The sequence below is a fragment of the Talpa europaea genome (assembly GCF_964194135.1).
Source record: "Talpa europaea genome assembly, chromosome: 7".
NCBI lineage: Eukaryota > Metazoa > Chordata > Mammalia > Eulipotyphla > Talpidae > Talpa > Talpa europaea.
This window is the reverse complement of record NC_140074.1, coordinates 94369675-94393222: the sequence shown is the minus strand read 5'-3', so window position 1 is coordinate 94393222 and position 23548 is coordinate 94369675. Positions and strand designations below refer to the sequence as shown.

The following is a 23548-nucleotide window of genomic DNA, read 5'->3' as shown; positions in this document are numbered from 1 at the left end:
AACTACCATTGCCACACACTATTTTCTTTATCATGCATTTCCTGAAACTGATTGTACACATATAAGGAAAAAGCAAAGTAAGTGAAAAAGTAGTATGATTATAGACAGGTTGCTAGGTTGCTACTTATTCTGAAACAATGGCTATTTGATTAATGGTAAAACTGCTTTGTAGGTAATTCCATCAGGCTTGTTTGCAGGTGACGTTCTTAGCAGCCTTGTTTCCATCAAAGGAGGGGTTAATTACTGCGGGCTTGTTGCCTAAATTAGGCTTATAGGCATGTGGACCTTGTTTGATCTGAACGCCAAAGTTTATCATAATAAAGCCCCTCGGGGACTGCGCCTGTCTTAGGTCGTCAGGAGTCACAGACATGAGGCTGGCCAGTGCCTTCTTTAGTCTGCCCCCGATCTTACCCGTCATTGACTGTCCAGTCCAGCGCACAGGGGAAGGGGGTCTTACTCACTCTGATGTGTCTGAGTGAAAGCCTCCCTCTTTCCAGTAAGTTCACTGGCGTTCAGCGGCAGAGGCTGCCGCAGTTCCCCCTTTATTTTTAAGTTTAAGCTGCATGGCGTACATGTCACGTTTTATTCCAAAAATCGTCTTCACCAAAAGGCGAGAAATGATAGGAAGACAGGCACAAAGAACAAGAACCATTAGGGCAAGAATGCCAAAAGAAATCAGAAAGTGAAGCCAGTGAGACGGAGTAAGAGATTGCAGGGACTCAGCAAACGATTGAGCAAAAGAAGAAGTCGAAGGTTCAGAGAGATGAGAATGACTGATAGCAGAAATCTCAGATTGCAAAGTGGAAATATCATGAGAAAGATCATTGTCCTGCCAAATGCCTAATAAATGATTTTTGGTAAGATTCCAATTAAGGGAAGAATTGTAGACCTTAGGGGTCACACAGATAAAACGAAACTGAGCATGGCAACGGGTAGACATCTGTCTCTTAATAAGTTGAATTTCCTCACCAAGAGTCAAGACCGTTTCTTCCAAGGCATTTAATTTTTGTTCTATTTTCTGATCCATATCCCGTTGAGTGGCCAAAGCCAGAGACACATTTCTAGTGAGATCATTAACATGATGGGCAGTATGAACTTCCTGAACCAAAGCTACTGAAGAAACAGTAAGAGAAGTTACAATTGCAATTAAAGCTAAAATACCTAGAAAAAGAGCAGCAACAAAACGTTTAGGACGGATCAAGGCATTGACTTCCTGAATAATTTGCAAAGCAGAATTGTCAAACCATGGGGTATCTTGTAAATCAACAGGTAACATAACATAAGAAGGTCTTTTTAACATAACCATAGTAGAAAAATTATGAACAATATCAGGAGTCAGACAATTAGACAATACACAATGAGAACAGGTAACAGAATAGGAATTCCCGTGACGGGAAATGTTCATTGTGTCAGCAGATCCAAAAAGCAATGCATAGGGGTACCCAACGCAGGCACGAAGATTGTCTTTCCATTCGGCATAGATATCTTGTCTGGTGCTAAAAAGCTCGATAGTGTTCACAGCAGCAAAAAGACGAAAAAGTTCAAGTAAGCACGAGTCCCATTGGAAGTGGTGAAGAAGTGGGTGATTTGTGACTTTTCAGGTTTCAGTCAGTGAAGAGGAGGAACCAAGGTGTTGGTTTAATTTATCAGGAACCGGATGGGTGAATTAGCGTTATTAAACAAGCATTAGACAAATTAATAAAAGGAAACAAAAAAATTAGAGCTTTGTACCTTTTTTACATACAGGTGACTTAATAAGAAAGACAAAAATACCTTTTATACCAGACTTTTGAAATAAACACATCTAAACAAAGCAAATTATTAATACTTAACATAATTTTAAGGCATATATGCTTTGAATTATAAAATTTGAACTAGTTTTTGTTTACCAAAAATGATTGTGATTATAAGATTTGTTTTTATGAAAATTTATATAGGCGCCATTTATAATTAGTTCTCTAGAGATAAAAAACAAAACAACACAAAACAAAACAAAACACAAAGACAAACAAACAGATACAGAGATCTCTTGATATACATTTAAAATTTTGGCCATATGTATATATTTTAAGAGAAAGAGTTATTTTATTAATTTTTGTGACGTCACTGAGGTTTTTTAATGAGTTAAAAACTGTGTAAAGAATAAGTATTTAATATTAATTATTATCAAAGACGTTGGGCTTAAGACCACAACCATCAGGCAGTTTTTACTAACTTTTTTAGATAAGAGAATATTTTTTGAGTTTATATTTTTAAGAAGTGATTTTTTTTTTTTTTTTTGGCTTTAGGTTGTCAATGCTTTATTATACTGAGAGCAAGTATATATTATAACAAAAAAGAACACTGTTATTTTGATAACAGGAGAAGAGGGAAATTTTTACAGTTTGCATGTTTTTAGGCTTTTATTAAAATTTGAGTTTTGAATTTAGCTCAAATATGTTTGTATTATTACTTTAAATTAATTTTAATAAGGAACTGAATTTTTTACAGGTCCAATAAGTAGATTTAAAAACTTTTATTTAACCAATAAGCATTTTGTATAGTTTGTTAGTAAATCCAAAATAACTTAGCAGTTTTTACCTTAGACAGTTTAGACTTTAAAATTCAGAAAAAACATAGGGAAATAAAACTTTTTTCCTAGAATGAACCAAAACAGTTCAGTCCTCCACAGCAGGAAGGCAGTAGAGACTTGCCAGTGATTCCCAACACTGGAGAAAAAGTCCAGGCAGCTGCTTGTTGAGACCAGGGGCAGCCCCCACCCATTTGCTGCAGTGGGTTTATAATATTTTTATAAAAACCTTTAGTTATATTATATAGTTATATTTAACCATTTTTATTACCTTAGTAATAGTAAATGAACTTTAAATATTATTATTTAGAAATAAATTATTTATTTATTTTAAAAGAATAAATGGCAAAACTTTGGAAGGGGAAACCATAAAAAGACTACATACTTAGAATCAGAAAACAAAGTTAAAGGCTGAGCAAAATGCTCAAGTGCCATAATGACTGTAATTATTTCAGCCTGCTGAGCAGAAACATTTTCAGTAATTTTTTGTAAAGGTTCATCTCCAGGACTGTAAACTGCGGAGACACCAGACGAAGAGCCATCAGTGAAAATAATCTTTGCATTGGGTACTGGTTCAAAACTAATAATTTTTGGAAAGATAAGTTCCGTTTCTTCTGCAAATTTTAATAATGGATGTTGAGGCAAATGAAATTTAATTTGTCCTGTAAAATTTAATAGAGCAATCCCCCAATCATCATCATTTTGTAGTAAATAATCAAACTGAGTCCTGTTATAAAGAATAACAATATTTGAAGGACTTTTGGCAAATAATTCTTTTGATCTACTGAGACCTTTCATTATAAGAAAAGCACACATGGTTGCATAAGCAGTAACCACGCAAGTCTGTGAATGTGCTAGATACACCCATTCAATTATGCCCTCTTGCCATAAGCAGGCTGTAGGAGTGTAGACAGTTTTGAGAATTAATAAATCCCATGGTAACTCATAATTCACTTGAACAACTTTAGCCTCCGATATTTTTTGCTCAACCCGATTTAATTTCAGCAATGCTTCAGGAGTTAAGCTTCTAGGAGATCGTGGGTTAGGATCTCCCTGTAAGACTTCAAATAAAGGATGTAAATCTCCAGTAGTAATTTTTAAATAAGGCCGAATCCAATTTATATTTCCCAACAAATTTTGGAAGTCATTTAAGGTTGTGAGTTTGTCTACTCGAATCTGAATATTCTGAGTCATGATAAAATCATCATGAATAATTTTACCCAAATAATTCAGAGGTTTGTTTCTTTGAATCTTATCTGGAGCTATAACAAGGCCAAAAGCCGTCAAATCTTGAATTAAATGTTGTAAAATTTGTTCAAGTAAGTCTTTAGACTTATGACTTAGTAAAATGTCATCCATATAATGAATAATATATGCCTCCGGAAACTGAGTTCTTGTAGCTTGCAAAGCCTGATCCACAAATTTTTGACACAAAGTGGGTGAATTTTTCATCCCTTGTGGTAAAACTTTCCATTGATATCTCTGCCAGGGTTTCTGAAAATTACTAGATGGGACGCTAAATGCAAATTTTGGGCAATCATTTGGATGCAATTTTATAGTAAAGAAACAGTCCTGTAAATCAATAATAATAATGTGATTTTCTCTAGGAACAGCCACAGGGGAAGGCAAGCCAGGTTGCAAAGCACCCATATCTTGCATAGTAGCATTTACTGCTCTTAAATTCTGAAGCAGTCTCCACTTTCCAGATTTTTTCTTTATAACAAAAACTGGAGTGTTCCATGGACTAGTGGACGATTCTAAATGTCCTTTTTGCATCTGTTCTTGTACTATAGTTTGTATAGCCTGGATCTTTTCCGTTGTCAGGGGCCACTGATCGATCCAGACAGGATCCTCTGTTTTCCAAGCAATTTTATCAGCATGTAAATGTTCTTCAATGGCCCCTATGAAAAAGCCTGTTCATCTATTGAATCAGGGGTAATCAACAGTACTTCCATTGATTCCATAATATCACGACCCCATAAAGAGAACGGCAGAGCAGCAATCACATATGGTTGAAAGCTGCCTGATTTATCGCCCATTTGCCAATTAAGCAGTTGAGAGCTCTGTGCCACATTGTTAGCCATACCCAAGCCAATCAATGTGGAAGAAGTTTTAGTAACGGGCCATGTTGAAGGCCAATCTTTTCCTGCAATGCAGGAGCGGTCAGCCCCAGTATCCAACAGGCCCATAATAGGGCGGCCATTTATAAAAATTTTTTGTAGAGGTCTATCTTTGGTAATTGATTGAGCCCATGCTATTACATTAGTGGAGCCAAATCCACCTTCACCTCGGTTGTTCTTTAGGACTGGATCGGGTAAATTTACATAATTTAGAACAAGAATTTGAGCAATACGCTGATCTTTGTGAATTTGAATTGTTTCTTTTAATGATCTAATCATAACTTTTACTTGACCCATTAAAGTCAGCATCAATTATTCCTGGTAACACTTCAAAATTTTTATTATAATTTGAAGTACGTCCAATTATCAGTCCGACAGTGCCTTGTGGTAAGGGTCCTTTTAAGTAGGTGTCCACTAATTGAACACCATCCATAGAAAAAAGTATTACATTTTTAGTAGCAGCCAAATCTAAGCCAGCACTACCAGGGGTAGTTCGAGGCAGGGCATGAGTATTCACTTGAAGCTCTAATTTTGTGTTTGTCTGTGTATTATTATTATTATTATTATTATTATTGATTACTAATGTCCCTCATTTTTTTTTTTTTTTTTTTTTTACGGGGCTGAGGGCTCGTCCCTGAATTTTAATTTACACTAATCACAGGGAAGGAAAAAGAAAAATCCCCATTCTTTCTGTCTTCATCTGCTGCTCCAAGGAAGCCCCCTGGAGGAAGAGGCCCTAATACTTTCTTAGGCTGTTGCTTAGGCTTTCTAGCAATGGGAAAAATTCCTTTACTAGGATGGTGATCCCAGAACTCATCTAACTGATATCTAGCTGCTTGTTCTTCTAAATCAGTCTGATCCTTTTGATCTAAAATTTCCTCATAATCTGAATTAGCAGAAAAATCCTTATCATTAAGAGGAGCACAATGAGGGGGGACCTCCGTGGGCCCCTGCTGGTCATAAAATTTTCTTATTTCTTTGCACACTTTTTTCCAATTTTCTAGAGATAAACTCCCTTCCTCTGGAAACCATGGACTAACTTTTAAAATAAACTCATATAGTTCCACAAGTGATTTTTTACTTACCTTCAATCCTCTCCCCTCAAGCATATGGCTTAAGATAGAGAGAAAGAGGTCTCTATTCTTTGTTTGAGATTGTCCCATGATTCTGGGAATAAATGCACTGGGCCACTCACTGGCGCTGTCCGACTCGCGTCCCTCGCGGGAACTTAGGGACGTCTTAGCTAAGGTCTGTCCGTATAAACCCCGGACCAGGCTGTTCCAAGGAACAGATGACCGTTATGCCGTACGACGCCCCGCGAGAATCCGGGTGCAGCTCACTCAGACTCCGTAGCTAAGGCCGTGGAGCCAACAATTACAAGCACTCACACATACACACGTACACACTTACATAAATATTATTTTCCTGGCCATTCTTTACTGATCACCCTTTATCAGTGAGCCCGCGGCGCTCCGGCGAGGATCCGATCCTTGATTTTTTAATAAGTAAATTGAAGGAAACAAAAAGGAGAGAGATAGCTTATCCAAACAGTTTCTTCTTTACTCACCTTCTCTCAGGCGCAATTTTCTCTTCTTAAATTTTCTTAAATTCTTAACTGAGCTCGAGCCCCACGTTTGGGCGCCACCTGCCGCGGACCAGCGCAGCGGTAGACTTGCAGGACTGTCTCAGGATTTGAGAAACTGTGAGGATGGTCAAGGAATCGGCGCATAAATGACAGACAGACACACAAATGACAAACAGACACACTTCAAGAGTGAAGATCTGAATGTAATTTGTTCAAAATCATCATACACTTTTATACCATTTCAAACAATAGATGATTTCATACAATTTTAATTCTTTTCTCAGCATAAAATACTTTGTAAGGCATAAGACATTTACTTTATTATTCACGTGCATGTGATCGCTGTTCCATGACATGACACAGTAAACAATCTCCAGGTACTGAATCTACACAATCACTTTTGCCTACACTGAACAGCATTCTTTAAGCTAGCTTTTCTTGATTCGTATCCCAAAACCACAATGATCAAAAAGCATTAATATTTACCTACTGACACCTCCTACTTTTAGTGATCACGAGCAATATATTTTCTACATAAGCATTTTGATTTTTATGGTGTTGTCTCATGTGAGAAGTATTATGATTATTATAAAACTACCATTGCCACACACTATTTTCTTTATCATGCATTTCCTGAAACTGATTGTACACATATAAGGAAAAAGCAAAGTAAGTGAAAAAGTAGTATGATTATAGACAGGTTGCTAGGTTGCTACTTATTCTGAAACAATGGCTATTTGATTAATGGTAAAACTGCTTTGTAGGTAATTCCATCAGGCTTGTTTGCAGGTGACGTTCTTAGCAGCCTTGTTTCCATCAAAGGAGGGGTTAATTACTGCGGGCTTGTTGCCTAAATTAGGCTTATAGGCATGTGGACCTTGTTTGATCTGAACGCCAAAGTTTATCATAATAAAGCCCCTCGGGGACTGCGCCTGTCTTAGGTCGTCAGGAGTCACAGACATGAGGCTGGCCAGTGCCTTCTTTAGTCTGCCCCCGATCTTACCCGTCATTGACTGTCCAGTCCAGCGCACAGGGGAAGGGGGTCTTACTCACTCTGATGTGTCTGAGTGAAAGCCTCCCTCTTTCCAGTAAGTTCACTGGCGTTCAGCGGCAGAGGCTGCCGCAGCTGAGCTACACGGACACCGAGTAACAAATTGCATGATTCATTGTTGAATTGCCATTGTTATCAGTGCTGCCAGGGAGACTTGTCAGCTGCTGGGAGCATGGAGCCAGGTTGCTCGAGGAAGCTGAGCATGGAAAGATGAGCCAGGCAGGCAAAGGGGGAGTCTGTAAAGCCAAAGGGCCAAGGTGCTCCAGGCTTTTTACAAGGACAGAGAGCCATGTTTTGGGAGAAGGAAGAAGGCTATATAACTGCAGGTGCAGGTGCTGTGGATAGGAAGAGGTGGGGAAGGAAGGTGAGCAGGGAATAAGTGGAATGGGCTTTATGAAGAGGGGGGAGGAAGCAAGAGGTGTCAAGGACACACAGGTTTCTACAGTGAGTATAGTGGGTTTAATGGTGGCTCCTGAAAAAAAAAAAATTCATCATGCTAGCCACTAAAACCTAAATGTGACTTTATTTAAGAAAAAAGTCTTTGCAGATATTATTAAGTGGAGGATCTTGAAACGGTATCATCTGGATTATCCAGACAGGCAGTGGGTTCAATAACAAAGAGAAGACACATACACAATAGAGATGATGAGATGATGTGAATGGACAGATGGGATTGGAGTGATGTGGCCCCAAAGAGCCAGCAAAAATTGGAACAGGCAAGGATTCTCCCCAGAGCCTTTGGAAGGAAGTATGTCCATTCTGACAACTTGATTTTGGATATCTGGTCTCCAGAACTGTCAAATAAATTTCTGTTGCTTTAAGTAACCAATTTTGTGATAATTTACTAAAGCAGCCCTTGGCTACTAATCCAAAGAGTACTTGAAAAGATGATGTTGCCCCTTGTGGAGGAAGAGGACTTCTGGGGGGGGAGGAGAAAAGAGAGGGGGTTACCCCAAGTCTTGTGTGATGGGAATAGTATGTTTAGATTCAGATATGTAGAATATGTGCTGACTTAAAGATATCAATGAAGTGAATGGATAACAGCTGGACTCATGGCAAATATTCAATTATTGATAGCTATTATCATAATTATTTAATTTGGAACACTCCTGTATTGTTTTGGATTGCCCTTCTCATGCACATCTGATTTTCCTGGACTCTTGGGACCACACCCAGAATGGCATCCTGCTGGTATCACAGCAAAATTCAATTCTTTTCACACAACACCCATATGGATGCAAATATTTCCGGGTACGAAGTTCTGTTTGTACCCCTTGCCTTCAGGCTGAGACCAACTGTGCAACCACCCAGAAATTTTACCTTACAACCATCCGGACTCAGCCAAGGAAAATCCCCTTTCCTTCCCTCTCCTTTTCCCTTCCACTGAGCCTCTGAGCCGCCCGGTTCCTTCGGTAGAGAAGTCCGCCATCTTGTGGTCATCCACAATTCTGACAGCCTTGTCCTAAATCCGAGGGGATTAGAGAGATGACTTGAAAGTCACTTAACATACCTTCCTAACGCTACATAGGACTTCATTTAATTAGGCTCTAAAGCCAGAGCTTAGAAAATCCTCTGGTCTTTAAAATAGCTAAGAGGTAAACGCTGAAGGAAAGTCTGTTCAGACTCTGTCTACATTTGACCTCAGAAACCTTCTCCAGTACCAGGAGCTATTTAGTGAAATAGATCCTCACAGGACAGGGAAATAAGGGAAATCCAACCGAGGCCTGTAAACTACCCGCAAGCCCTGACTCAGAGAGCCTATATGGAGCAAAGAGAACACGAGGAAGAGATCACAACATGGGTAACTGCCAAGTTCGCCCACCTCCTGTGGCCAGTCTTTAGTCATGCAGGCCCAAATGCTCACAATTCATCAACACATGGAGAGTAGATTCATCCATTATTCTGTGCACACAACCCTGCCAATTCTATCTGCTCAGTGTTGCTCAATGGCTCACCTTTCTTGCCATGGCCACTACTATCCCCTAATTCTGGTCAGCACCATGCCTATCCCCCCTCTACTACAAGCCTCTCAAAGCCAATCCCTGCTTCTTCTCTGGCTCTCCCAGAGGTAGCTCAAGCACACCTCCCATCTTTCCCCTAAGCACAGTGCTCCGGGGCTCTTTGTTGTACTGGGGATAAAACAAAACTCCTGACCTGCATGTTTCCAGTTTTATCATTCCCTGCTCACACCCTGCCCTGGGAGCTTCAGGAATTCAGGGTTTTCTCTATGCCTTAGCCACTGGCCCAGGCTTCTTCACCCACATGTACCCTTCATCTTTTGGAGCACACCCAAAAGTTACCTGTTCAGGAAGTTTCTCCAAGGCCTGTGGCAGAGCTCTGATTTCCTTTGTTTTGTACATCCCCCCAGCTGTCCTCACTTTCCCTCACAGCACCAGCAGCAATTACTGTTGTGATCATCTGCCTGTTTGTGTGGGACTTTAAGCTCCACAGCAAAAGCCAGTCTCTTCCGTTCAGTCAGATCCTGGCCTGTAGCTGGCACAGCCCTTTCCCTGACCACAGTGATTAGGTCTCCAGTGTTTCAGGACACAAACGGTCTAGATTCATACACTCTGTGAGGACCCAAATACAGTCACATTCTGAGGTGCTGGGCATTAAGGCTTCAACATATGAATTAGAGGCACGGGAGATACAATTCAGTACATAGTGGTCTCCATTATTTTTGCTTGTTTCAGATAAGGAGGACAGTGCAGTTGGTCGAGACTTGTCCCCAATCCCAGGGCTGGGACTTGGTAAGGGACCTTGTCCATTTCCAAGTAGTGGCAGCCTCTGCTGTGCCTGCCCAACCTCTGCACAACTCCACCCTCTTGTGCAGCCACTTTATATGCTGCTCACCTGCAAGCGCCCTTCCTGGAGAACACACAGCAACTCCCCCTTGGCGGTCCCTGTGCCAACCTCAGGGCCAGGCATCCAAGCAGAGGGTGTTCTTGAAATAAGCATTTCTTGAAAGGAATGAAATTCAGCAAACAAACAAACAAACAAAACCAACAACAACACACACACCCTGAAGAGTTTTAGGAGATTTAGCTAGAAGGGAAGAAGGACAGGCACACATGCTCCTGATTTGAAGTGATAAAGACTCTTCAGAAGTGGGAAAATGATGAGGCCTATGGATGTGTAAATGAGTCTGGGGAAGAACTAATCAGAAGGGTAAATTACAAACAGAAAAAGACTGTAAAACAAGGGAGGGGAGAACAGAGCATATCTCAGTGTCTTCATAAGAAATTCATGAGCAACGTGTTTGGAAAGTTTGTTGGTTTTGGTGGCGGGAATGAATTGTAAATATGTATAATATGTAAATACCTTTGATAATAAAAGCCCATGAAGATAAATGAGCCTGTCTGCAGAAAAGCTGTGCGCTGTATAGGATGCTAATATAACTGTCCTCACTCTAAGAAATTAGCATAATGCTTACAGGCTTTGAAAGTTCTGAGCTTTGGAAAGAGACGCAGAACTACTAAGAGGTGCGCGCGCGCACACACACCCCCCACATAAATACTAAGAACACACACACACGCACACACACGTACACACAGAGCTTTCCCTTCCTATTTTCCTCTCCTTCCCCTTTGCTTTTCTTTGTTGTGCAATCTGGTCGAGATTCAGACTCACTTTCCCCATCTGCGAAACGGGGACACCGATACCTACACCTTGCCACGTTTAGGGCACGATCTACTGGAGCAGTAAGGCTCAGGCGGGCTTCTTCCCGTCCCGGTGCGCTGGCCAGAGGCCACTGGATGACCTAGGATCTATGACCGAGGCTCGGACCGACTCAGGGGTTGGCTGGGGCGGGGCGTGTCGGGTCGGGCGGCAGCGGAAGGAAGGGCCGGTTGGGGGTGGACTCGCGCTCCGCCCGAGCCGATGGCGCCTATGGCCGGGCGCGGGGCGGCAGCCCTCTGGAGGGGCTGCAACTTGCTCATGGCCGCCTTCTTCGCGCTGGCCGCGGTGGTGCAGGTCAGGCCCTGGGCGCGGATGCGGTGGGCGGGGAGAGGGCCCAGAAGTTCTGCCGGGTGACGGCTCCCAGCTCCGCCCCCAGGCTCGGCGTGCTGTGCAGCCCGGCTAGCCAGCAGGGTCTTAAAGCGGGCAGTTAACGCGCACGGCCAGATTCGCTTCGGGAACCCCTACACATTTCCTGACCTAAGACACGGTTCACATGTCCACATCAACCCCTCTCTTTTGCTCAGATTGTGGACGGAGCTGATGCAGGGCCTACCACTTTGAGAGGGACCTGAGCAGAAGCACCCTGTCACCTTTCTTATATAATTCAGCCAGCGAAAGAGTAATTTAGGGCTTCACAATTGAGGGCTTCACAAGACAGCCCCCTTGACAGCACACTCATGCTTTGGGAACACCCGCAAATAGCTTTCCTCATTACGGGCCCTTAAAATAGCCATTCAGCGTTTGGCCCACACTTTCAGAGTTCCTGTGTAGTTCTTTACAAATAGGGATTGTATGTTCAATTCACCTGTTGCGTTCAGCCAGAAACCTCAATCATCGCGATCTGCTGGACTCTGCCTTATTCCTTTAGACTTCGTCTCCTGGGTGCTTTGCAGCACCTGGCCCTTAACAAATGAACGAAATGAAGGGCAGACCAAATACAGGAATGGAACATGACAGTTTGCTAATCACTTGATGTTTGGTACTGCAGGTAAATGATCCAGATGCAGAACTGTGGATGGTGAGTAGGAGCTGCTTTTCTCCATTTTAGAGAAACGTGAAGCTGTCCGAAACACAGTTTATTCTATTTGCCCCTCCTCCTTGCTAATGCACTTGAAAACTTAGAAATCAAATCCTCAGTAAGTTTTTTCCCCACTTCTCCTCCTAGTCACCCATTTCTACAGTCAACAGAATCATTATCTGAATCTCTTGCTGAAAACCTGTCATCTCTAACATCTCTTGGCTCCTTACCTTTGAGAGCTCCCTAAAAACAAACAAACAAAAAGAATCCATCCTCCCACCCCCCAATCCTAATCTGGGACTCATTGTTTTAAATTCCTGTACATTTTACCTTTTACTTCATGTTTAGATGGCATGATATGAATAATAAACATCATGTCCCCACAGACATCCTCCCTCATTCCCAGCAGTCCTCCTGGTTTCCCCCAAAGGGACCCTAATAATAGTGTCCTCCCTCTTCTAGCTCCCTCTGATCTCTGTGGCACCAGGAACACTTCCTATATATTGTTTCCTGTTTGCAAAATGTGTCATTTCCCAAGATCTCTAAATTGAAAGTCCCCAACTTGGCATTCAGAGCTCACCACAATATGGCATTCCTAGCTTGGTTTGGAAGCTACCTTCCTAGGTTGATCCTGGATACTCTATTAGTTACTGTGCTTTGCCCCTCGAAATTCCTGTGCCTTCCTAATCTACTTAATCAACCTTTCCCAGTCACCATGGGAAACCATTATTTAGTATTGTTTTGTTCATATATTTACAATACATTGAAATATGATTTTAGATTCCTTAATCTGTCAATGACAGACATTGGATATATATGAGTGCACATTTTAAAAATCTCTGCCAATTTTTATAGAGATAATTAAATACTATGTTCTTTCTCTGTTTAACCACCTCCCCAACCTGAGTAAGTCATGTCATTTTTCACTAGAGGAAAAAAAAAACCCTTACTACTCTAAGTATGTTCCTTAGAACTAAGCACCCCCTGTGAGTTTACTGAAAAAGCACAAATTTCAGACCTCTAGAATCAGATCTGCATTTTAACAATAACTCCAAGTGATTCACATGCCCTAAAATGTGGGAAATGTGGTATAACCCCCAGTGGCATGACTGCCCACCTGGGAGAGGTGGCCAGATCTACCAATGTCAATATTGGCCCAATGCAGTAATCACTAGGGATGGAAGGGGAAAATAACAGAGGTGGTCATCCAGACACTCTCTCTTCTCAGGGCCAGGACATGTTTTACAGTGAGAACAAATCACTTAAGCTGTAAGGCTTGGATAGCTTCCAAGTAAACTTAAGGTTTCTGACTAGTCAGGGCAACTGATGTGGCTAAAGTCTGTGCTTATTATAACATTGGTCCCCTACTTGCCCTCTGCCCATAACACACATGCAATAGCAAGTTTGGCCAGAGGCCACTTGCTATGGAGGAAGGTGACAAATAGAACTTTTTCAGGACCAGACTTCTAAACTCCAAACCATTTATCAACAATTCCCAAAATGAAGAGGCTGGCCTTATTGGGCGCATGTGATCTATACATATTAGCAAACTTTTCTATGGTCTCACTTGGAGAGGTGGAATATTGGGATGGATGGTCCATGAGGCCATGCCCAGCAGGGCCTGCTAGCTAGTCATGGCTCCCCTTGCACTACTTTTCAAAGACCATTTTCTTTCATGAAAGTAGGGAGAGGCCATTTGGCCATGGATGTTGCTTGAGACTCAGAGGTTAGTGTGTCTAGAGCTTCCTGGAATAGCCTACAGTCTAGGAGGAAGGCAGCAAAAATCACAGTCTGCCATGGTAAGTGCCATAAAATTAGAGATTATCACCTCCTCAATTGTTATTGAAGTCTAGAGGTAAATCATGGAGTGTGACAGCCACTGAGTTATCTTCCTTCCTTCCTAGATGCACTGGGTATACTGCTGCACTCACATTAACTATCTCTCTTGCTAACAGGCAGTATATACCATACCTGCAGTGATGACCTTGCTTGTTGGCCTTAACCCTCTTGTCACAGGTATGAATTTTGGATTCTAAAGGCAGATAAATCAGTTTTCCTTATAGTCTATCTACCCAACTATTAGGGAAAGAATTGGTCTCATCTCATATCTGATAAGAGAGCACTATTTCTAATGCAGATTATCCTCATCCATCTTCAGGAAAACTTCACAGGGACTTGCCACACTATGTCTGTCTTTGTCAACTTGGAATCCAAGATCTCTTATGCTGAGATGTAGAATAGTCATTATGCAGTTTACCCACAAGAGGATTTCAGTCATTGCATTGATCCCTTAAGTCAAAAGTTAATAGAAAACCAGCAGCAGCCAAAGTGCTAACCTTGTGTCCCCATCCTCAGTGGCAATCAATGTCTATTATATATTGACTCTTCACAAATTCTTTCTAGACCAATAGCATTCCCATTAATCATTTTACTTTGAATTCATTCTACATTTATGTATATGAACTGCTACTTATAGAAATTGTTTATGTCTGTAAAAAATTTTCAATTTTTCAATACATGCTGTTCTCTCTAATCTCCCTACTCTCTAATGTGCTACTACAGAACCCATGGCAGATTACTGCATGCTTTTATATATGCCTCCCCCAGGGCTGTAAGCCCTTTAAAAGCCCCTTAAAAGCAGGTGCAAAGCCCATCTTTGCACAAGCCTAGCTTAAATAAGGCAAGACATATAGTATGAGTAATACTTGGTGTATGAATGGGTGGCTGTAAATCACACGTGTTACCATGTATATGTTTTATAACCTGCTCCTTGGACTCCTTACATAAACATCGCAGGTGGGTAGATATGTCACAAGTTAACTTACAACAGTTGGTGTGTATTGCCCACAGGCTACCTACCTCAATGCTAAGCAAAATGTAGCTGCTCCACCTTTCGTGGCCCTAAAAATCCTCAACAAATCTTATATTGGACAGTTTTATATACACAACAGTGTCTTATAACAGAAAAAAAATATATTTTACATTGTTTACTCGCATTTTCTTTATCAATGGAGACTATTAGTCTTGACAGGTTACTCTTCATTTTCTTTGAAACAGTTTTACTAATGGAGCATGGAAGTTCTCAGACCTTAATGACTAATGCTTCCCACCCATGGGAGGGAACTTCGTGCCAAGATGCACAGGCTCCTCATCGAAGTTCCTAGAATTCTTTCTACATATTTAAGGTGTGGTTTCAAGCAAGAACAAATTCAACCCAAATAGAATAAAAGCTAAAAAGATGATGTACGGGAAGTTTATTGAGAAGGCAAGAGGCAGTGCTGGCTTCGGCTCTGGTGGAAGCTCAAAACTGAGACTTAACTTACCATCTACTCCCCTGACTTCAGCCCAGGGCTCCATGGAGTAGCCCTGCAGCTCGAAGTTCACATCCTCATGACACTAAGTCCAAAAGAACAGAGTGCCACCAAACTCTCAGGATTGTGTTGTTGGCCCTGACTTGTCATCTGTTCAGCCATATCACTGTTAAGTCCAGCTGTCTGGGACACCGGGACGAGGGGTGTAGGAAGGGTAGTTATCATAGAAAGAGGAGATGCTGAAGAACCAAAACAACAAATGTCCACTTGAGTTTAAAATTACTGTTTAACTTCTATATGATGTCCTTCAATAAGCTTTTTAAAAATACTTTTATTTGAAAACAGAATCAAAGAGATCAATTTCCCCCCTGGGATGTGGCTTCATGATTAACAGCATCTAAATATCTATTTTTAGGTAACTGTATCTGGAAGAGTGTCTCTGCAATACACATATTCTTTTGTGTCATCTGGGCTATCAGCTTGGCGTACCACCTCTTCCTTCACATACAACAGAACATCTTACATGAGGAAGAAGGCAGGTGAGCAGTGACTCTCGCTCTTTGGAGGGATGGGTAAGACTACAAAATCTGTCACCTTACAACATCATCTTAACTGTGCACAATGACTTAATACCCCCTCAGCTACACTGGGAAGATATTTCCTTTATAAGCTGCAGAAATGGAGGAAAATGATGGGGCAAGGACTCAAAGCCAGCCCTAACCCACTCCATGATGTCCACTATGGGCGGACATTACCATCAGGCTCTTGGACCTTGGCCCCTGTAGACTAAGCAAGGACACAGTAATACCCAGTACAGTCTAATGGGTGAAATTGTCAGCATTCTGATTCAGTTCAGGTTCAAGCCAAAATTTTATTTGCAAGTGTGATGGGCTACCTCAAAGGTCAGTATTTTATGCCAATGTGGTCATCTTTGCTCATATGTATCCCATTCCTGTTGTGACCATTTGTTCCTCTTTTAGTTCCTCTTCCTTTGCTTCTTCCCACCCTTCCTCCCTGACCTCACTAATAACCCCTTTCCTGTATTTTCTAAATCACTGCTAACATCTGCCAATACCAAGATTCAGAGACCTGTAAGTTAAGCAGCATTGATGAGGTGCTATATATTATAGGCCCTAATCCTTGGAAAACTGGGTCTGATTTGGTCAGTTGAAGGGAATGTAAACCAAGTGGATTGAATCTTTTCTACCAACTTGAAGCCCATAGCTATGGTGAACTCAAAGTGGGGTTTCCAGTGGTAGTAAAAAATATTTTTCCCCCAGTCTATGTACAAAATTATGTGCTTTTAACATGTATTTCTAGAAGCATAGCTCCATCACAAAATCATTAGTCTGACACACAGCACAAATCACTAGCATGTGACCAAATCTCCTGTACTATGGTGCTCAAATTATTTATTGATTAGAGTTCATATTTGAGTTCATTCTGCCTATCATTAAACCCTCTAAAACAATGTAAAAGAATTGCTTAAACCTGGGATCATTTTCTTGGTTGAACTGTTCCTCCTGGTGATGTGCAATGATTATCTGTGTTTCTATTTTGATTTGATCACTTACAAGTTGGGGGACAGCTGTGGAGCTCATGTCTGTTCCATAAGATGGACTTTTTTTTCCATAAAAGTTTTAAATATGGTGGGAGTGCAAACTGGTCCAACCACTATGGAGAGCTGTGTGGAGATTTCTGGACCTACTAAACATAGAGCTTCCACAGGATCCAGCAATTCCACTCCTAGGTATTTACCCAAAGAACACAGAAACATCAATTCCAAAGAGCACCTGCACCCCTATGTTTATAGCAGCACTATTTACAATAGCTAAGCTTTGGAAACAGCCCAAATGCCCAAAAATAGATGACTGGATCAAGAAGATGTGGTACATATATACCATGGAATATTACTCAGCATTCAAAAAAGATAAACACATGCAATTTGCAGCAACATGGATGGCGCTGGAAGGGATCATGCTCAGTGAAATAAGCCAAAAAGAAAAAGAAAAATACCGGATGGTCTCACTCATAGCAGGAATCTAGAATACTTAAATAAGGGACCAGGAAAATGAATAACTATAAGAAAGTGAAAATCAAAATCAACAAAAACTATGAACCAGAGACACTTTTTGGGGGGTGGGGGGGCGGGAGGGGAGGGATTGGGGTCAGAATGGGGGGATTGCCATTGTAAAAAAAAAAAAAAGTTTTAAATAGTTTGAAAACAGTAACTTGTCAATGTTGGCCAGACTTGGATGGCTGTATGTGTAGATGCTGTATATCTTGGGGGAAGTCATCCAACAATCAGCAGAATCAAATGTCATGGAGAGAAGGGGATGATAGGTATTTCCCTTGCAGCTACTTCAAAATATGAAATGTATGCTATTTTATAGGGAGCTGTGTGGTTTGGTGATTATCACAGTATGGATGAGCCTGTGCCACAGTTCATCAAAGTAAGTTTTCAATTCATTAAGTCAAATCAGATGTCTTCAAGGTTGGTCAGATCAAGGAGGTAAGGGAGAAAACTGACACACAGAGGAAAACAGGTATCTTCTGAAAGAATCCTTTCCTTTTCCTAAGGAAAACTAGTAATAGTTGACTCAAAGTTTCATGATCACTCATACTTAATGAACACCCTAGTTTCCTATGTGGCCCAGTGTAATCATGGGGACTTGCCAATCTCACGGGGACTCCTTGGGGAGAATGAAAATAGTCTCAGAAGGAAGCTGGGAGATTTAAGAAAGAATGAAAAGAGCAAAGACTCTATAAAACAATAATAATAAGGTTTGTGGGGTTTAAGCATAGAAAGAGTAAACACTAGTTACAACTGTAGTGTCTGTTTGTAGGGATCAATGATGGTAGTTTTCTAAGGTCTCTGAATTGTCTGTGAAGAGGTAATAAGAGTAACTACTTATATTAGACTTTGATAAGTTTATAATAAAACGGGAAATAAGAATAGGAGAGGAAAAAGAGAAGGGAGAAAAATAAAGAACAAATGGGAAACATAGGAAGCAGATGTTAAAATAGAAACTTAAATCCAAATTTATGAGAAATTACATTAAGTGTGACTGTTCCAATATTTCAATTAAAAGTGAAAGATTTTCAACATGGATAAGAAACCCAACTAAACACTGCTTACAAAAGACAACCTCTAACTATACAGATAAAGAGTGAAATTCAAAAGGTAGGAAAAGTACTATTCAAACACCAACAAAAGCCAGCATAGAACTTTAAGAAAGCAGAAGCAAAAGCCAACATTACAGAAAAAGGAAGACTGTTTCTTAGTGATTTGGGGGTTTTTCTTTTGTTCTATCAATAATTTATTTTGAAATATCCAAACATATAAATAAGCAGATACTAATATAATGAAAGTGATGTACCCACGACTAGCTTCAACAACGACCAATACATTCCTTTCTTGATTCACCTTTCTCACTGTCCTCTTCATACTTGTTATTTTAACATAAATCAAGACACATTGTTTTATCTGTAAATATTTCAGTATGTATCTTACTTACAGCTACTCTATCATCAGCACACACAAAAAATACAATACTTTCCCAGCACTGTAAGTCTTCCAGTCAATATTACATTCCCCCAAATGTCTTATAAATGCTTGTCCCTCAGTGCTCTATATTTCCTATAAATTGGTGGTTAGACGATGATGATGATTAGGCAAGACTATTTCATAGTTAGTGTTAAGTACGTCCATCATAATATACACCTAGCTGTTTCTCTATCATGTTGCTAGTCTTTGATGATCATTACTTAAATCCATTCACTCATTTCAGTTATCTAATGGCACTATTTTATCACTATTTATTTGACTTGTTTATTAACTGGAAAATTCTATAAAGAAAAACTCACTTATCAAGTCTTTGCCTACTCTGAGGTACAGAGGAAATTGAAAGGTCAAGAACTTGATTCTTTTAATTCACTACTTTTCAAAACAAGTTGAATTGTTTCTTGCCTGGGGATCTTTCAAAAGTAAGTTTTGTTTATTTGCTGTTTTAGTAGTACCATTAATCATAAAGTCATGGGTTTTATCGTATTTTATATTATTCAGTCATGGTAGTTAATACTTTTTTGATACTTAAACTTTCCCATTTAGACCAGTAATACTATGCAAGCTGGCTCTGAATTATTTTTGACATAGTCTTGGTAGTCTTTGATTGCTTCTTTATTTTCTGGTATAACAAGATGTTTCAAAGAAATAAGATGTTCTAAGCTAATGTGTATTTTATGCCTCAGACCTACAAATCAACCATTTTCCCAAAAAGTCCTGGTTACTTCTGGTAGGTAATGACATTTAGAGGTCACAATCTGGGCACAAGAGTGCTCGCTGCTGCTACAGGGTGGCTCATTGGCTCTTTTTAGTGGACAGAAAGAACTAAGAGTTCCATATATGTGCAAATATAAATATGCATTGATATAAACACTTATGTGTTTGTCTGTATACACAATTAAAGATAAAACACCATGAAGCCCTGGCAAGACTAAAAAGGGCAAACAGTAAAAGTGAGGAAGAGGGAAAAAACAAGAGCAAGAAAGAGGAGATACAACCAACTAATGGCAGGAATGAAAAAGAGAACATTACTATATAACCTGTAGATATTATAAAAATTGTAAGAGGATATTACAAAAAACTTTTTGCCATAAATTTGAAAATGTAGGTTAAAATGGACTATTTATCAAAATGACAGAAGAAATACTCAGCATAGGCTCGTAACTATTAAAGAAATTGCATCCATAATTTAAATTTTTCTAAAAGAACACTCCAGACCAAATGGCATAACAGGGTAATTCTACCTAATATTTAAGGAAGAAATATATAATTCTAGCCTTCAACAAGTTCTTCCAGAAAATAGAAAAAGAAGAAACCTTTTCCAGTTCTTTTTATAAGAGCAGAATGATCTTGATACCAAAACTTAACAAGAACATTATCAACAAAAAGGGAATTACAACAATCTCATTCAGCATTGATAGAAAATCATTCACAAAACATTGCCAGACAAAAATCCTACAATATATAAGCCAGCCACCAAGTTGGATTTATTCTAGCAATGGGTAGTTCAACATTTGAAAACTAATGTTTTCCACTACCTTAATAGAATAAAAAAAGTTAAACTTTTCTCAATCTATACAGAAAGTATTTGTAAATTTCCATTTATGATAAAAGCTCTTAGACAATAAATATATACTGGCCAAAGGATAAACAAATAAAACAAAGTAGAACCTAGAAACAGATACAGAGACCTTTGATTTATGGCAATGGTAGCACTCAAGATAGCAAAGAAAGGCAATCTTTACAAGCACTGGATCAATAGACTATACAGATGGAAAAAGTGAAAATGAAGACAACCCCTTCACCAATTTACTTTTGTAAAAATCAATCCAGGTAGATTACATATTTAACGTGAAAAGCAAACCAATAATGTAGCTTAATATCTTCAAGACTTCAGAAGGGGAGTTTTCTTAAACAGGACATAAAAATCACTAGAGAAAATTCAATTTTAACATAGCTTAATTGATCAGTAACTCTGTTCCTCAAAAGACATCATGGAGTAGGAACAACTATTTGAAACACATACAAACAAGGATTTGCATTAAGAATATATAAAGAACTGCAATTGAGTTATATTCCAGTTTAAAAATTAATAAAATCATAAAAAGTAATGTTTTACCAAATTCAATGTTTATACTTATTTTCAAAGCAATCTATAATTTTTATTTTATTTTTACTTATAATTTTTTGTGTGTGTCTTTATAGGAATCCAGTTGGTGGAAGAACTCAGTTGGTTATTGCCACTGCAATTGCTCTTTTCCCTCTTATCTCATGGGTCTACATATATGTAAACAAGGAGATGCGGTCTTCCTGGCCAACTCACTGCAAGACAGTCATTTAAATGAAGTCAAGAATCTTGTTCTTAAAATGAATATTTTCAATTTTTTCAGCATTCTTGTAGTCAGTCAGTTTCCAAGGTGTTTATGTCAGTAACTTGAGCTAATATTAGAGGTGATTTTTTTTTTTTAATTCTAAGAATTTTTTAAGGTCACCTACGACATAATGGGATGAGTAAAGATGGGGTCTGACATTTTATTCTACCATAGTATAGCAGAAATATGAATTCTAACTAAGCTTCATCCTTATCGATGAGACTTGGACAGATACATAAACCTCCTGGTGGGTATTCATCTAAAAAACAGGGTTAATTATAGATCACCTAATTACTTAAATAGTTGTAAGAATTAAACTAGATAGTATGAGAAAACTCTGAAAATATAAAGTGGTTACAAAGGCCGGCACAGGATTAAAACAGAGTGAAGCAGGGTTTGAGTAACATGATAGAAATAAAGGTCAAGAGGACATTATACCCATGCACTAACCTCATTACATCAACTGGTACACTGCTATGAACTGTACATTAAGACTCCGGAGGAATCAACTATATAAGCCATGTCTTGAAAAGAAAGTTGGATAGAAAAAAGAAAGTTGGGACCAAAAAGAAAACAAAAAAGGGGATAATATTTACATTCTAAATTTAAAATGAGGTTAAAAAAAAACTGTACTTTTTTAATGAATGTCAAGATAACCTTAAAACAATCGTTTTAGAGTTTTATTCTCAATTCTCCCACACAGTAGCCATAGCCAATGTCGCTATGAAATGTGGTGTGCTGACTGAGAAAGTAGTTTTAACTTTTAGAATTTCCACTTAATTTAAAAACTAATGGTCAATTCAGATATTAGAAAACTGGTATATTTGCAACAACTTGATATATTTGTAACAACTTGAGTATGTGACACTATTTCTTCAACTGCAAATTTTATGACAGTTAAGTACAGATCAGGTATTTCCAATGAAAACTTAATGTCCAAATGGGTGGACGGTTCAAGTATAAAATACACGATAGGTTTTATGACATAGTATAAAAATAATGTAAGAAAATATATTAATGTTGAAAAAATATTTTAGCATGTGTTAAAATATATTAAAATTAATTTAATGTTTCATTTGATCTTTCTACTTTATTTTTTTAACAGAGGTAATATTGCTGTATCACACTATATGATTCAGAGGTGTAGGATCACACATCTTAATGTATTTACTCTTCTAAATATGACTGGTAGCATATTTTACGTATGTGGCTCACATTATATTTCTGTTGGTCAGTGCTGTTTTAGAGCATATGCAAATTTTTAATTCACGCTAGCAGCAAAGTCCCTAGTCAAGACACTGTTTCATGAAACCTAAGAAAAAAATCCATTCAAAAAGAATTAGTAACTCCCATATGTCATCATATGAACTGTCCTACTGGACATTCATGGACAATGCTGCTGACTAATTGTTGCTTCTCTTACACACATTGTAACCCTGAAAAAAGACTGTCTCCTAAGACTCTACCCTGAGATCTGTGCCACCATAGATATGGTGGAATAAAAATTAAAAGGGGGGATTGTAACAGGGTCGTCCCCAGGAAAGAGGGAGGTTCCAGGTTCCCTGCCCCACCCAAGGGAGGGTGGAGCTGAGCAGGGAAAGAAGAATCTGCAGAGGAGACTGAGGAAGGAAGGAAGCAGGATGGAGAGCCAGGAGGAGACCTGGAGGAGGCACATGGAATGGAGAGACATGTGAAGAAACTGTGTTTGCCTATTGGTCGTGGACTGGGTGACACAGATGTGGGTGAGACCCGTGGGGAGGTGTCAATGGCAGCTTTTATCTTGATGTTGATTTTGCTCTTTTCCTTCCGGGCTTGTCTGGTTGTTTCTGACCCTTTTCTGTGGATCCCCCCTGGAAGATGCCGTACACTTGTGGCAGGCTTTGGGGCCTTGCTCTGGGCCAATCCCATTTGGATGGAGTTTTACCCACGAGGGGACGGGTAACTTTGGGTGCTTGATTTAGAAACTAGATTCTTTGCCTTTCCTGTATTGTTTCCTAGTTGTATTGAAGTTCCTTCCCATTAAAGTCTCATATGTTTTGTGTTGATGCAGTGGATGGCAGAACCCATTTAGAATAGGCAGGTTTGCAGGGTTTGGGCTGCCCCTCTCCCTGCCCTGTAACAAAATGAGTCTGGTAGTTTGTCTCTATATTTTCATAGTTTTTAAAAACAGTATTAAGTATTCTACAAATACTTCTGGACAGTCAGAAGTTTTCTATCAAGATTAGGACAAAGGAGAAAAAAACCTGGTTGCTACTGAAGCAACTATATATTATCAACAC

General features: G+C 39.5%; 1 protein-coding gene across 3 annotated transcripts; it reads left to right on the top strand.

Moving 5' to 3' along the window:
- Positions 1 to 11026: 11026 nt before the first annotated feature.
- TMEM220 (transmembrane protein 220) lies at positions 11027 to 21238 on the top strand (the record flags this gene model as incomplete). Of its 3 annotated transcripts, XM_084236557.1 has the most annotated exons (6): positions 11027 to 11297; positions 11992 to 12021; positions 13977 to 14037; positions 15748 to 15871; positions 17726 to 17785; positions 21103 to 21238. In XM_084236557.1, the coding sequence occupies exons 1-6, from the start codon at positions 11205 to 11207 to the stop codon at positions 21236 to 21238; spliced, it is 504 nt and encodes a 167-aa protein (XP_084092683.1). In that variant the 5' UTR covers positions 11027 to 11204. The 3 variants fall into 3 exon arrangements, with proteins under 3 accessions (XP_084092683.1, XP_084092684.1, XP_084092685.1); XM_084236558.1 differs by lacking the exon at positions 11992 to 12021; XM_084236559.1 differs by lacking the exons at positions 11992 to 12021; positions 17726 to 17785.
- Positions 21239 to 23548: the final 2310 nt, after the last annotated feature.